The sequence below is a fragment of the Panicum hallii genome, chromosome 3 (genome assembly GCF_002211085.1).
Source record: "Panicum hallii strain FIL2 chromosome 3, PHallii_v3.1, whole genome shotgun sequence".
In the NCBI taxonomy this organism is placed as follows: Eukaryota; Viridiplantae; Streptophyta; class Magnoliopsida; order Poales; family Poaceae; genus Panicum; species Panicum hallii.
Window position 1 is genome coordinate 15,725,501 of NC_038044.1, and position 14,562 is coordinate 15,740,062.

The 14,562-nt window shown below is 48.0% G+C and overlaps 1 protein-coding gene and 1 long non-coding RNA gene across 2 annotated transcripts; both read right to left on the bottom strand.

The window, feature by feature from the left end:
• Positions 1–42: 42 nt before the first annotated feature.
• LOC112884661 (TOM1-like protein 6) lies at positions 43–4,898 on the bottom strand. The gene is made up of 8 exons (XM_025950123.1): positions 4,566–4,898; positions 3,473–3,551; positions 3,254–3,352; positions 2,328–2,441; positions 1,927–2,069; positions 1,658–1,825; positions 1,249–1,479; positions 43–1,153 (listed from the first exon to the last, which is right to left on the bottom strand). The coding sequence occupies exons 1-8, from the start codon at positions 4,703–4,705 to the stop codon at positions 271–273; spliced, it is 1,857 nt and encodes a 618-aa protein (XP_025805908.1). The 5' UTR covers positions 4,706–4,898; the 3' UTR covers positions 43–270.
• A 5,005-nt stretch (positions 4,899–9,903) lies between these two features.
• Positions 9,904–11,558, bottom strand: LOC112887203. The gene is made up of 2 exons (XR_003227527.1): positions 11,122–11,558; positions 9,904–10,337 (listed from the first exon to the last, which is right to left on the bottom strand). It is a non-coding gene; the product is annotated as an uncharacterized LOC112887203 (long non-coding RNA).
• Between the last annotated feature and the right edge of the window lie 3,004 nt (positions 11,559–14,562).

Sequence of the window (14,562 nt, forward strand, 5' to 3'; positions counted from 1 at the left end):
ATATGCTGAGAAAATGGGAAAGGAGAACGGACTCCAGAGACGTGAAGCAGGCAATGGTTATGGTCCTTATGGATATTAACAAGCCATCACGAGAATGTCACTGATCATCAGCAGCAATGAAATAAAAATACGCACGCCGCAACCACAAAATTAACCAAAATAACCAATACTAACTGACTGACCGATATGGAATATACATCAAATTTACATCAAGCCAAACGACAGTAGCGAGTAATCAATATGATCATCTCAAATCTGAACTGTGGAGGCCTATTTGTTTCTACCTATCATAGGCTGGCCACCACCCTTAGGACTTGGCATGCTGGTCGACCTATTGATCTTGCTTCCAGCGCCAAAACTCTTTACGTCGATCAAATCACCAAACAAATTGTCTGGCATGTAATAAGGTCTGGCTGCTATTGCTGGAGTTTCTTTTGATCGTTGATTCCCATTCATCCGAGCATCTGAAGCCATGCTCGGACCATTGTATGTTTGAGAAACAGAAGAGTTGTAACTATGCATCAGCTTGGGGTTTGGAGGTGGAACATGTTGCATTGGCGGAGCAGCATACGGCTTCGACGGAGCTGGATAGGTAGCTGCAGGGGCAACAGAAGCAACGGGAGGGTTTCGCATTTGGTATGTCGCAGGCTGGAAAGGATTGGTTGAGTTGGCACTTGCAGGCATAGCCCATGGTGGTGCTGGATAGCTGGACACATATTGCTGGGGTTGAGTCTGATATGCTCCAGGCTGAGAGACTGGTCCAGTTTGGGCCCAAGGTGCAACATAGTTGTTGTATGGAAGATATCCCTGGTTTGTTGGATAAGCCTGGTTACTGGCAGGATAGTTTGCCGCAGCAGGCTGATAGTTTGGCGGTACTTCTAGTCCATTTGATGTGACACTCGGCTGAGCCCCAGTTTGGCTCTGTGTTGAAGAATCCGTAGATGGTTCAGGAGGACTGTACAAGGTGAGGCTGAGAAGGTCAATCATATCCTGCTCTTTCGTCCTTGTGCCACTGACAGAAGTTGAATCAACAGGAACAAGTGCATTGCTTGTGACTGAAGAGACTTCAGAAAGTGCTGGATCAACAGCTATAAGGGCCTGATCACCAGCACTGGACGATGCCTCATCACTGCTTATCACAGATTTGTTTTTTCTGCACATACATAAAAACGAAAATTAAAAGCTAGTTCTGTTGCAAAAAAAAAGGAAAGTATAGTTGCGTGTAGCCCTCTACAGGCCACTAAGTACCTTCTTGCAATCTGAGCAAACTCATCATCTTCATCCTCTTCAACTTGAACCTTATTATCATGTGGAATTGCTGGTGTAGAAGGCTGTTGGTTTTGATCCTCTCTGTGTAACTCTTCTCTACTTAGTGTTTCAACTGGTAATGGTGAACCAGAAGCAATAGCATCATGTTTTGCAAGTACACTCTGTAAGCCGTCATTTATTTCTAGGCCTTGCTTTAGCAGTTCCTCATCCCTGAATTGGAACCACAATAAATTTTTCACATGTTATTTTTAAGATACACTACATGTCTACACCACCATGCAACAGTAGACGTCATCAATTGCCAAAAATAAGAATCACGCTTTAGCTTATCAAATACATTAAGAACAAGGAAATGTAGCTCTCTATATTCTGAGAGTGATAGACATACCCTGTGGAACTGACAAATCGCATGAGCTTTTGTTGATTTGAACGACATTGATTTACAAGATCTGTAATAATCTCATCTTTAACTGCCATGCGATCAGCAGGGTTCAAAGCATTCACCATATCACGCAGCAGTTCTGTTGCATTTCTAATATTATTCAAGCCCTCGAAACTGAACAGCAAAATAGAAAAGAAAAAGGTTATAGTCATAAAAAGTAGTAATAAAAGAAAAGGTTGCACTTCAAATAAACCAATGCTACAGAAGATTGTTACCTCAATGTTTCAACATCGGATGTCATTCTCTCATTTAGACTTCCAGAAGGATATCTAGGTGAACCATATTCTTGATGTATTGCGGGTGGAGTAAATATTGGAGGAGCATCCACAGGACGTCGTGGGAACATTACTCCTGACCTCTGTATTCACCACAAGAAAATACGATAAGTTCTGGTACTATAGTTCCCTAAAATGTGGAAAATAAATAATATCACTGGTGCACTGGTGCTTTTTTGAATTTCTTCCAAGGCATGTTTTAATAACAAATAATTTAGGAGAAGAAACACTCAATCACCATGGTGTAGTTCAGGGTTTAATGTGTGTGTGGGTGGGTGGGTGGGGGGGGGGGGGTGAGGGGCACGAGACCGAATGGGTTACTTGAATGTTTAGACGCATACCTTTAGTTCAATGTATGACCAGTAATACTGCGGATATTTGCCTCCAGGTCCACCAAATGCCTCTTGCCATGAATCTAGAAGTAATAATGCTTTATCCCTCACTTGCATATCGTGCTGAAATGGTTGTAGAAAAAATATATATTCTCAGAAATTTAGCATCGTGTTTCTCCATTGTTAAAAGAAGAAAATACAAATGAATTAATCAAAGACTACAGCAGATCAACAAAGTACGAGAGGCTCAGTGTCAGTACTATGATTCTATGATCTTGAGAGACACAAACTGCAATTTCTAGCAGTTCGCGTAGCATCAGTCAAAAGGTTACTTGAAAGAAAAATTATGGTTCGACCAAAACACAAATTGAATCAGTGATACATGGAGGATAACTAGTAAAAGGTAAATAGATATCCTTACTGAACCCATTAGAAATTGAGGAAAAGGTGACTTGAAATGGCCAAACTGATTTTTGTTACTGTAAAGACTGGTCAACCAAAAACAGTAGGATACAGAATTTAAGTAGCTCTCCTGTTCATTATTATATTATTAGCAAACACAGAAGCAGGCAATGGGTAACTTTCAGGCCAATTTGAAGATTGACGATTGTTTAGAGTACAAAACAAAATGCAGATGTGTGCTTCCATGCTCAAACGAAATTTGAAAAATTATCAAACAAATACAATGGTAGAAACCAAGCAAAAGAACTGCTACCCTATACCCAATAAAGTTAAAATTTGCTAACAAATGATCTTTTTAATGATCATACCTTCAGACAGTACTAAATATATCCTGAAAGTTTATCAATATTACATAACATCTGAAACTTCTAAAATTGATAAATATCCTTCATCATCCAACTATTATTACTTCTCTTCGCAAACTTAAAGAGACATGATAATAGTGATAACTGGAGAGGGGATGAGGAAAATACCCTCTTCTGGACAATTTTAACCATCTCTTGTAAAATATGTTGATCAACAACTTCAAAATGAACATTTTCACCACAGTTCTTCATCATTGTCTCCAACAACTGCAAAAATCAGCAAGCAGTGTAAATAACTAAAAGTATTTAAAGCACAACACATATTTGTATTTCCACATCAAATATTATAGAAACAATATTGATCATGACATTGATGATAGTGCGCACCGTCAAAGTTAGGAATTGAACTTTTGGGTCCTTATGCTGCAATCGCTTCTTCACTGCTTTTACCACATCCTTGGTTTGCCTGATCCAGAGTGATAATATATTAGTGCTCAGCAAGGAATATGATGAATACAGTTAGGTACGTTAATCTGTGTATGTCTCGAAATTGTAACCTTTAAACAAAATAGTATAGCTTACAGTGTAGATTTTGTAGCAATCTGTTAAGATAAAAGATAAATCATTCTCTGTACAACTATGCAACCTCTTGCAACATAGCATTGCGAGTAAACGTCTGACTACACAACCGATACCTAACTGAATAGAATTCCAAATGCATTTGTTATCATGGACACCAACTACAAAGAAATTGTGATCAAAAGTTGCAAAGAGCACTGCTGTTCTGCCAAGGTACCAAAATCAGAGCAAAGGTTTCTAAGGGCGACATCATGGAGTAAAGGCCATCATTTTTCTTGACCACTAATCAGAACTACCATCAGGCTTCATCTTTCCCGTTTGCTGTAAAGGAAAGCAAGCAATTGCACTTCCCACTAAAACTACTGTGCATCATCACGAAACCCCATGTAGCTAAGCCCCCTCTGCAATTCGCAACATAGCTGCACGATCACCGTTTACAGAAATTCCGTGACTATTGATAGAATCTATCATAACGGCAGATGCAGACAGGACTCTACCTGAGCTCAAGTTACAGTTCTCAACTCACCATCAGCTCAAAGCTTTTTCAATATGCTACCTATGATAAAGTTGGCAAGTTGACATGAAAGAAAGAAAGAAAACGCAAACCAAAAGCTACAGACCGGCAATTTCCCAGAAATCATCTTGCTGGGAATTCAACTAGGCAGTTTTGACCCTCAAATCGCTCCAAATTTTTAACCAAAAACCCGCTCAAGCGATCGGGTCAACGGACCCAGACCAAAACCCCAAAGCAGCGAAGCTGCAGAGCAGAGCGAAGCATCCCAATTTGCAAGACCCGCCGCCGTTTTTTTTCCCCACACAAGCATCGAAGCAACCACGCCGCAGGCGTGAAAGGCAGCAAAGCAAGCGGGAGGGGAGGGGAGGGAGGACGGCGATCGCTCACCAGCGGTCGGCGTTGAGCGTGTCGCAGATTTCGAGGTTGACGGCCCAGTCTGGGCCCTGCAGCAGGTGGCTCGTGGCCTTGTCCACCCGCGACGCCGCCGGCAGCCGCGCCGGCGGCGGCCCCGTGGCCACCGGGTACATCACCCCTCCCTCCTTAGCCGCGCCTCTCGCCGCAGCGCAAGGCAAGGCTGCCTCCCAATTCCGGAGAGCGGCGGGGCGGGGCTCGGGAGTCGTGCGCCGGTACGGCGCTCTAGAAATTCGTCGTCAATCGGCACGCGAAGAGGAACGGAGCAAGAGGAGGAAGGCTGGTGGACTTGGGAACCAGACGGAGGAAGGAAGCAAAAGAAAGCGAGGACGAGGGGGGCGTGTGCTTATCGACACCGGACTGGTCGACGCGCGTGGATGACGCGTGGGTCCCGGGCCCGCGTGGCAGCGAGGAGACCGTGTTGGGGACGGAAACTAGTTATAAAAGGTGGAGGCCCGGAGATGATGAGGTCTTTCCGGTTTGGGTTTAAGCGGTTTGGGTCCAGGGGTTTATCCGTTGACGGCTGGGCCGTTAGTACTTGCATCGCGATTTGGTACTTGTCATCTACCCCGGGTCACGGTTGGACGGTTGAACCACACGCCTACAAATCCGGGAGGAAACATTATCTGCCTGTTTTAATAGGTGGAACCAGTACAAATTATTTAGATATATCTATAAATTATCGTCATTTAGTTCTATGGGTTTATAAAGTGTTTTGAACATCAGCTTTACACTTTTTCCGAAGTTAGAGGTAAGTCCAAATCAAACGTATTAGATCGCTTATTGAAAACACGCAAAAAGTATATCTCGCGAATGTGTTATGTGTAGCTCGAACATATGTAAGTATTGGAAAATTATTTTTTCAGCATTCTGGCCCTTCAGTTTGTTTTATTTTAGTTGTCAACTCTAATATCATCTAAATCCAGCACCACAACTAACAATTTAGTATTGACCTGTGAAAACTTTTTCCCTGATAGTTTTCATATGACGTGGCAATGATTTTTCCTTTAGATTGACCTTTTCTTTTTCTACTAGTAGACCATAATAAGGGATTAATTTATAGTAGTGACTGAGTAAGATCATGTCTAGATAGAGAAGAAGTCTGTTTGAAAAAATTAGCTATAACATAAAAACACAGTGAATAGGCTCATGGGATCAGATTGGACAATATTTGTTCAGCGTTCAAGATCAATATTGGACTAATAGAAAAGATGAGGGGTAAGTATAAATATGGGATACAATATTCTTAGCTTTATGATAAAATTTCATAACGTTCGCCCAAGTTTAATTATCAATGGGGGTGGCAACGTTAAAATTGTGATACTTTACAAAGTTGAGTTGACACCTCCAAATTACCACCGCAATTTTTAGATGAAAAAAAGTTCACTTTTCTTTCTCCGCGACGCCGTTTCACATACGGATTTTTGCTAAAATGCAATGAGAACATTATAGGAGCTATTAAGAAGGCACCCTAACTACCACAAAGGGCGCTATCAGATTCCTGTGTTCGAGGTGGGGCGTCACGTACTCACCTTTGCAGGTGCCGACTGCCGAGGCATGACGCGTTTAGCCGTTCAGGTTCCTCGCCACAGGCTGTCCATCCTATCCTAGCAACGCGGCACGCAACCGTCCCCTCCAAGCTTCCATCCAGCGCGGTCCGGCCAAGCCAGCCAGCCAAAGAGATTCCCCTACTCCTGTCGCTAACCCGCGGCGAAAGCTCTGCTCAATGCACCACCCGTTGCAAACGGAGCCATGAACTGAACGAGAGAATGATTGACTGATCAAACGGAGCAGGAGGGGGCACACGTCATGTGGCCTTGCTTGCTCCGAGGGGCAGGAGCGGAGCAGCCAGGAAGCAGGAGGAGGGCGGCGGCGTTGACTTGGTCTGCTTGCGATGGCGCCCGGTCTCGCGCCTCGCTGGCCGGGACAGCATTTATGGCGCAACCACACGAGAGGGAGGAGGTTGCTGCTTTCGGCCGCGCGACGGCGCCACGCGAAGGAAGAATCCACGCACGCACGCGCAGGTCGCCGCCAAAGCCGAACGAGATAGCGGTCGCGACTCGCGACTTTGTGCGGCTGGTCTTCGCCGCCAAAGAATTACATAGTTTCTGGAGGCTCCGGCCTCAGGGTCTGTCACGGACAGGGACACGGGCAATTTCTTCCTAGCTGGTACAGAAGCCCAGGTGGTTTGGCCCGGCCCAGTGCCAACACGACGGAACAAAAGGCTCGCTCGACGGAGGAGCGGGCTGGGATTCCTTGCGCGGTTGCGCCTTCGCCCGTCCGTCGTCGTCGGTAGAAAATAATGTCATGGTGACCTCCTCCTCTATTATAGACCCTACCTACGCCTGATAAAATGTGTTATTGGTTCGTTTGCACCTTATACGCATATACGAGCAATCACTGATGCCAAGATTATGCTAGTCCATCGTGAAAATGAAGTCGTTCCAACAGAATAAAATGGCTTGTGCTCAGTACAAATTGGATGTCATAAACGTACAGTAAGCAAACATGCAAAAGTTCGTTGGTTCTTATAAAATAGCAAGTTCGAGGCAACTTATGGTCCGGTCCTTAAATTTACTATATTAGGTTTTATAAACATAGTATTTTACTAATAATATCCTGCTATACCCACGACTCACTCGTCGACTGCTACTAGTGTGTGGACTACCAGCAAAAAACAAGAGCAATTTTACTGTCCAAAAAATATTGGCCAATATTTTCTAAAAACTGCTGGCCAGTATTCTAGGGGTAGTTTTAGAATTATAGTATCAATTAATTTTTGCTTGGTAAGACTGTACAGCATCCTGAAGCCCAACGTGCTGGCGCCTGGCTAGGGTCAATATCCTAGGCGGGACACCGTGGGCCAGGGACGGTCCTGTGTACTTCGGGTTCACGTCGGGCACCTCCATGGCAGTGCCACATGTAAGCAGCGCAGCCATCCTATTGAAGATCGAGGCTGCATCGGAGCTGGAATCCGGCCGTAATCAAGTAAAGTCCAGGGAGCCTGCCCACTAACTAAACTAGGCAGCAATTGAAGAAAAGAAAAAACGCAATCATACTGATCATTTCTGGATTCTATGATCTGCAGGTCTGGGCTCATGACAACGGCCGACATTGTCGACAACTCCGGGCATTGTATCCAGGATGAGCAGCTAGACACTGCCAACGCGTACAAAATGGGAGTTGTCCGGGCACATCAACGTGTCCAGGGCCATGGACACTAAGCTCGTGTATGGGCTCAACAAGCGGCAGTACGCCGCCCACGTCTGCTCCACGCTCGGCGAGGCCGCACTGCGCGCCGTTTCGCGCAATGACTCGTGGAGATGCTCCGAGCTGCCCACCACGCACCCGTCCAACCTCAACTACCCGAGCATCATGGTCACGCTGCAAACGATGGGGTTCTCCGTGGTGAGGACGCCGACGAACATCACGCCTCCGGCAACGCTGGAGACATGCATACACAGCCAAGGTGGTCATGCCCCTAGAGGTGCGCGTGACTGTTGACCCAAGCACGCTCACCTTCACCTATCCAGGGCAGGAGGCCTCGTACCATATCTCGGTCCGCAACACCGGCAACTCCCCGGTCCAAGGAGCTGTGTACTGGGGCACCGTCGAATGGTCTTCAAGCGAGCACACGGTTACAAGCCAGCCCAACGCTCGCCGTCGTCGGCTTGGCCACCTCTTAGCCGTCCACGCCGTGGAAGCTGGACTGAACAAGTGGTATGGTGTCGATCATCCACTTGTGCCTTTCTACTATTTTCTTTGTTGTCCCGATCAAACCGAACACCGACCGGCAGGCATTGCTGGCGGTGTGGGCGGAGTTTATGCCTAAGGCATGAGTGGCGGAACTGGGGGGCTGGCAGGGGCCTATGCCCCCCCCCCCCCCCAAAAAAAAAAATTTTTTTGATGCATAGTATAGGATTTATGGATGAAATTAAGCTAAATCTCTATAGGAAATCAATGCAAAATCTAAAAGAAAGACACGTTTTCTTTCCACAATAAAGCATATGTTTGTCCGTCCCTCTTGATTTTCTCTCTAGTTCCACCACTGTGGGGTATAACTTCAAACAGATCCCTGGTTCTAAATCGTGGCACGCTAGGAGAGTAGGTTTATGTTAACTATGGAGACCTAAGTAATGTTGGACGGTACATTCAGTATGGGAGTTGGGTTGATACTCGTTTAACTACTAGCTAGTTGGTTTGTATGGCACTATCTGGTTATCACTCGCAGCACATGCATGGAACTATATACGGAGGTACAACCGCTGTTGCATGAATACTTAATTGTTTAAGCATGAATTGGTTTGGTCTTGTTGGCGGCAGGAACCACTCGCATCCCTGTTCGGGGCTTACGATCCGGATGTACGCACGCGAGATAGGAAACAGCACAGCCCTCCTCCTTGACAACAAGTGCCATGGCCGGCCGGGGCTCCTGCTAGGCCTTCCTTCCGCTTGGATTTGGAATCTCTATAACTCTGGATTATATACTAGTATTATGGAGCAGAGAATTGATGGGAAGGCGCGGCGAGCACACGCACTCACTCCTGGCACGCTTGCGCGCGCCCGCGCAAGCCCACGCCAACACGCTCGTGCGCCGCCATCAGACGCGTCCCGTGCAAGCGTGCCAGCGTCCTGTGTCGCCATGAAATGCAGGGAGGAGCAACCTGATCCAGGTGCGGTCGAGTTGGGTAACAGCCCCTAGCCTGGAGGAACGCTCTTACGGGCTCCGGTGCTGGGCCGTGGCCTCTATGTTGCCTTGCGGCCCAGCCCAAGGGATCGAATGAACATTTTGACCTCCAGCTCAGATCAGTGTTTGAGCAGCTAGTTTCACAGAAAGAGGCATAGAGGTTCAAAAAATTGAAATAGCTGGACTGGCTGGCGACATCTAGCTACTTTGTTCACCTTGACTTTAAGATGAAACCCTCTCTTTATTTCTTCAGGGAAGACGTGCGTGCGTGCCTTCAAAATTCGAAATTGATCGAACAAACCCGCTGTACGCATGCGGACTACTACACCGTACTGGGCTACGTACAGTAATACAAAGCATAGCGTATAAACATCATACTGTAAAGACATCTAGATAAAGGCGAACACTGTAGCAAATGTGACATTTGACAACTTAAACTTGACCACTGTATAGTATACGTCAACTGATTAAGACCTGATAGACAGGGAGCCAAAACAAAAGGGAAAAAAACTGAGGGTGCCTATAGTTAATATCAAATATCTCGAATTGCACGCTAATGATTAAAAGAACATTCGAAGGAAATTTAGTTTTCGCTAGCTAGATAGATGAACTAGACTAAAAAAGATATGCTCCCAAATATGAATGATTAATTAGTGCACTGTAATTTCAATTAAAAAAACAAGATAGTGTGATCCCAAACCGACAAACTCGAGGGCAGATTTGAATCGTTACCATTGGTAAATGGCCGATATTTTACACTGCTGAGATAGATCACGGCGGGTGACAGAGAATCAAATGGTGCAGGGGGAACTTTGGCCTGGTGCTTCGCACACATGCATGCTGCATTTAGCCAGGAGCCTGCTGCATATGCAGATGCCCAGACCCACTGCACACCAAATAATAGACACACACGTACATACGGTGCATACAGGTTACCTCTCTGCTATTTTGGTAGCTTTCCTATGCTCGGTGCTCTCTCTTGCTTCTCTGCAACCACTTCGGTGTCTGCAACTTCAACACTTTCATCATTGACTCATCACAAGCGTTGGAAAGAGGGCCTACTGCATACGTCTCGAGCATGGCGAGCCAGTAAAAATCCTTTCTCAGTTTTTCATTAATGTGCAGGAAGGTCTAGCGTGCCATAATAACCGATTTGGCGAAATGCATGTGGTGCTAGGTGCAGAATAGCATCCAATGAATGTAAAAGAACCCCGACAGTAAAACATCAATTTTTTTTTTTACCTTTGCTACATGCAAGCCATTTTTAGCATGAAACAAAAATATAGTAGTCTTGAAATTACAGATGTGGCTCAAAGTACACTCAAGCAGTCCATATTAATCTTTTAACAACATGTTCAAAGATCAAATGAAGAAAATATTTCTCCAGGCATACCACTCAAAATGCTTCAATTGGAATAAGTAAAGTAGCCCTACTGTACTTATCCTAATCATAGGTCTCATACCTCATTATCATTGGTTTATTATCGGCACAAAAGTAGGCAGCAGAATGCAGAAGGGGGCATACACAGAAATGGAGGAGAACAGAATGAAGATGTACTCAGCCTGTTATCTTAGAGAGAGAACAGTATATATGTGTACTTTGCCAAACCTCGCAAGGCAAAAGCAAATCTGGCAAAGAATCGAATTCCATCATACTTATTATTAACTAGTCTACTAGAAAAAAACATGAAATTAATTAATATAGTTAGAAAGACAAGAGGGCTAAAGAAATCAGAAAAACTATAGCACACACGCTTGAAGGTAGTAGTGAATTATACAGATCAAAATTAGCAAAAGAGAGTAGAACAGCAATGATATGATCAAGCTGCTAAATATAGCACTCACATGCACATATATACTTTGCAGCCGCTTCAAGAAACCTGTGGATCCGGCAGCATGCGCCCCGGTCGAAGTGAAAAGGCTGCCTTGCTTGCTCCCATGCACTCAAACACAAGATGCGCAGGCGAGGCGTGCACGGTGGAGGAGAAGAGCACATGCATCATCAGCCCGCTTCAGGAGCTAGATGGCTGCCGCGAGCCGGCCGGCCGGCGGCAGCCATCCCCTCTCACGAACGGCGCGCGCGGCTGCCGGAATGCCAAGCCGGCGAGAGGGAAGCAAGAATGCATGCACGTGCCCTGCTTCTCCACCTCGCGCACCTCGCCATCGGAGCTGCCATGCCGGCGGAGACGACGACGGCGACGGGTGACCATACATGTACTACCTCTCTCTCCCCCTCCACTCCCTCTTCCTCCCTCCTCCCTGCGGCTGTTGTTATATAAGCCTTGCAAAGAAAGGACTACACTTAAATAAAGACCACCACCACCACGCGTACGGTGTAGAGCGAGGAAGTTTACTGGTGCCGCCACTCGGCAGAAAATACGCGCGTCCCAACAGCGCGGTGCAGCGACCTGGTGACCTCGCTCGATCGGAGCCGGAGGAGGTCGCAGCAGCGGTAGGGCCATGCGTGTGTGGAGGACAGGTTAGCACCCCAACAACCTTGCCCCGCGGTAGGGTCCGGGCGGGGCAGCGGGAAGCTGAGCCCGCTGGGGGACCGCAAGGTGACAGGCGACTGGTACGTGTGGCACGGGACGGCGATCGAATCGGAGTGCCCCGGCCTTTCGATCCCTGTCCCTCGCTTTTGCCCCCCGCCCCAACACCCAAGAGAAAGGTATGGCGTGCAAATGGCGAAGTGACCGGGGGAATGGCGCGATGTGCTAGCCGCAGCTGATGGCACGATACCTGGTACCGCACCGCCCGCCGTGACCTGACCTCACGAGAGGCGTCAGGCGAGGCATGGGTGCGCGCCGGCTGGCCATGTGTCGTGGGAGCATAGGCCGCCGTGCCTCGCGGGAGGAAGCAGGCAAGGGAATATGGCTTTGCCACCGCCCGAAAGCGGAGCGAGGCGGCGACATTCTCTTCGCCTCCCATTGGCGCGAGGAGGAAGAGGAACTGCTTTATTTTGGTTTGGCGCCGGGACGACGGCCGGGGACGACGACGGCGGCGGCGGCGCCCACGAATGCTCGATGGAGAGCGAAAAGTCCAACAACAATTTTTGTATACCGGAGCTCGGATTCGACAGCGACCGTCACTTGAGCCGGTCAAAACATCAAGTATTTGGCCAAGTTGAACCATCTATCACTCGACGAGCGGTTCACGTTTGGTCAAAACGGATTGAGAATATGTTCTTGGCTTCTTGCTTTCGGCTATCCACGCCGTACGCATGTGACGCATCTGATCTGTCACGCCATGCAATCGGTCTCCTGCTGCGCGGCTAGTAATATGGCAAGGCGCAACGGTGCAAGCAAGCGTACAGCCGCGTTGATGGCCATTGAAAACCGCGGCCGTACGCTGACGAGCCGGCGTCACAGGCAGGCTCGTACGGCGCGATTCAATGCCCGCTGAGCTGAGGCAGCAGGGTTCTCGTACGTGAAAGCAAAACAAACCGAGCAGCTGGCTAGCGGTAGCATTGGCAACGGTCTCCAGATCGAGCAACCTCGATGGTAACGGGATCCCGGAGGCCGGACCTAACGTGCTGCCCGGCACGCGTACGACCCGGGCGCAGCGCGCCGGCGCGCGTCCGGCCGGTGGCCGCGCGCGGCGCTGGGAGCGCACGGACAGCGACCGCTGTGAGCGCCGTGCGAGGTGTCGGGCTCCGGCAGGCAGGCGACCACGCGCGGCGGATCTACGTACCACGGTACCAGGCGGGGTCGCGCACCGACAGATGGCCGGCCGCCCGGCCGGGCATGACGGACGAGGCGTCCAGGTTCGCTTTCTCCACCAAGCGGGCGGGCGTGCGCGGTGGCTAACCTACCGGATGTGCCGCACGCAACTTTCACGTTCGGACAGGCCTATGTTTATGTTTACCCGGCGTCCGCTAGCCACACTTCCGGCGCGATGCGCACGCACGATGCAGGCAACATATCAGGTGCAAATGAGGTTGTCCGTGCAAACCCGTGCAAACCAACTAACAAAAGTCGCAAAAATTCTCAAAAAAATTATGTATATATTTCATAGCCTTCCTTACTACTGTATAAAATTTCAAGTTCAAATTCATCATATGTTAAGAGATACAAAAAAAAGAAAGTTTTAAGAGTTTTCTCTTTTATTTATCTCTCAGAATTTTCTCTTTTTAGTATCTCTTAACATATGATGAATTTGAATTTGAAATTTTATACAGTGGTAGAGTAGTCTATGAAGTATATACATAATTTTTTTGAGAATTTTTTACGACTTTTGTTAGTTTGTTTGCACGGAGTTTGCACGGACAGTCTCGTTTGCACCTGATATGTTGCGCATGATGCACACCTTTTTCCCTCAGCGTGGAGTATACCACTACCGTTCAGGGACGGAGATGCGCCCTATATACGTGGTGACAGGATAAAAAGTGGCTGATGGAGCCACAATTTGAATGAGCACGTACTGCAACCGCAGAAGAGTTGAAGAAAAAATCACAGAAAAAAAGGGCACACATAACTGGACGGCCAATCGGCTGGCTCCAGGATCGAGCACTGTAGGTGAATGCACGCGGCCGGTGGGCTACAGGAGAAGCGTACAGGACGGATCGGCTACAGCCGATGGGATCGCCGGAAAGACGCATCAGACGCGCCCCTAACCATTTATGTGCGCCCCATTTTTATAGCGACCGCGACGCGACGGGCGGCGGCAGGAGGACCACCACCCGGCGGGCCGGAGGAGCTCCGAGGCTTCCGCGCTCCCTTTCGCTTCCCCATCGTGTAGCGTGGGAACGAACCTGGACGGATGGATGGATTGATGGGTGGGAGCCGCGAGTGGATGGCCCCCTCCATGACCGGCGCCTTCAAATCGTGCCCGCCATTTCCCTTTCTCAAGCTCGGTGGCGAGCAGCGAGCTCTTGTTATGATAAGGAAGGGCGAAGGGATGGGCGCGAGTGGGGAGGACACGGATCCGCTGAGGTTGTAACAGCGAGCGCGGCGAGAGCGGTTCCTCCGTGGTGCTTGTTTGGACAAGGACATGTACTGTGTAGAGTGGTTTTGGTTTGAATTCTTTTAGATCGATGCACGGCCGGTCTATTCCTCCTCGGTCACCAGCATCCACCAAGACAACTAGACAGGCCTACACGTATCCTTTTGACCACAAAACGGGCGGTTTAAGTACAAGTTTGACAGAGAAATGCCCGTGCCCACTCTATACATCGATGCTTATGCGCAATATGATGATCTGACTGCGACGTCGCTCGACTCGAGTAGTCTCCATAGAAAGGTGGTGACGACATTGGGTACGTTGCAAGTGGACACACCTAGTTACCCG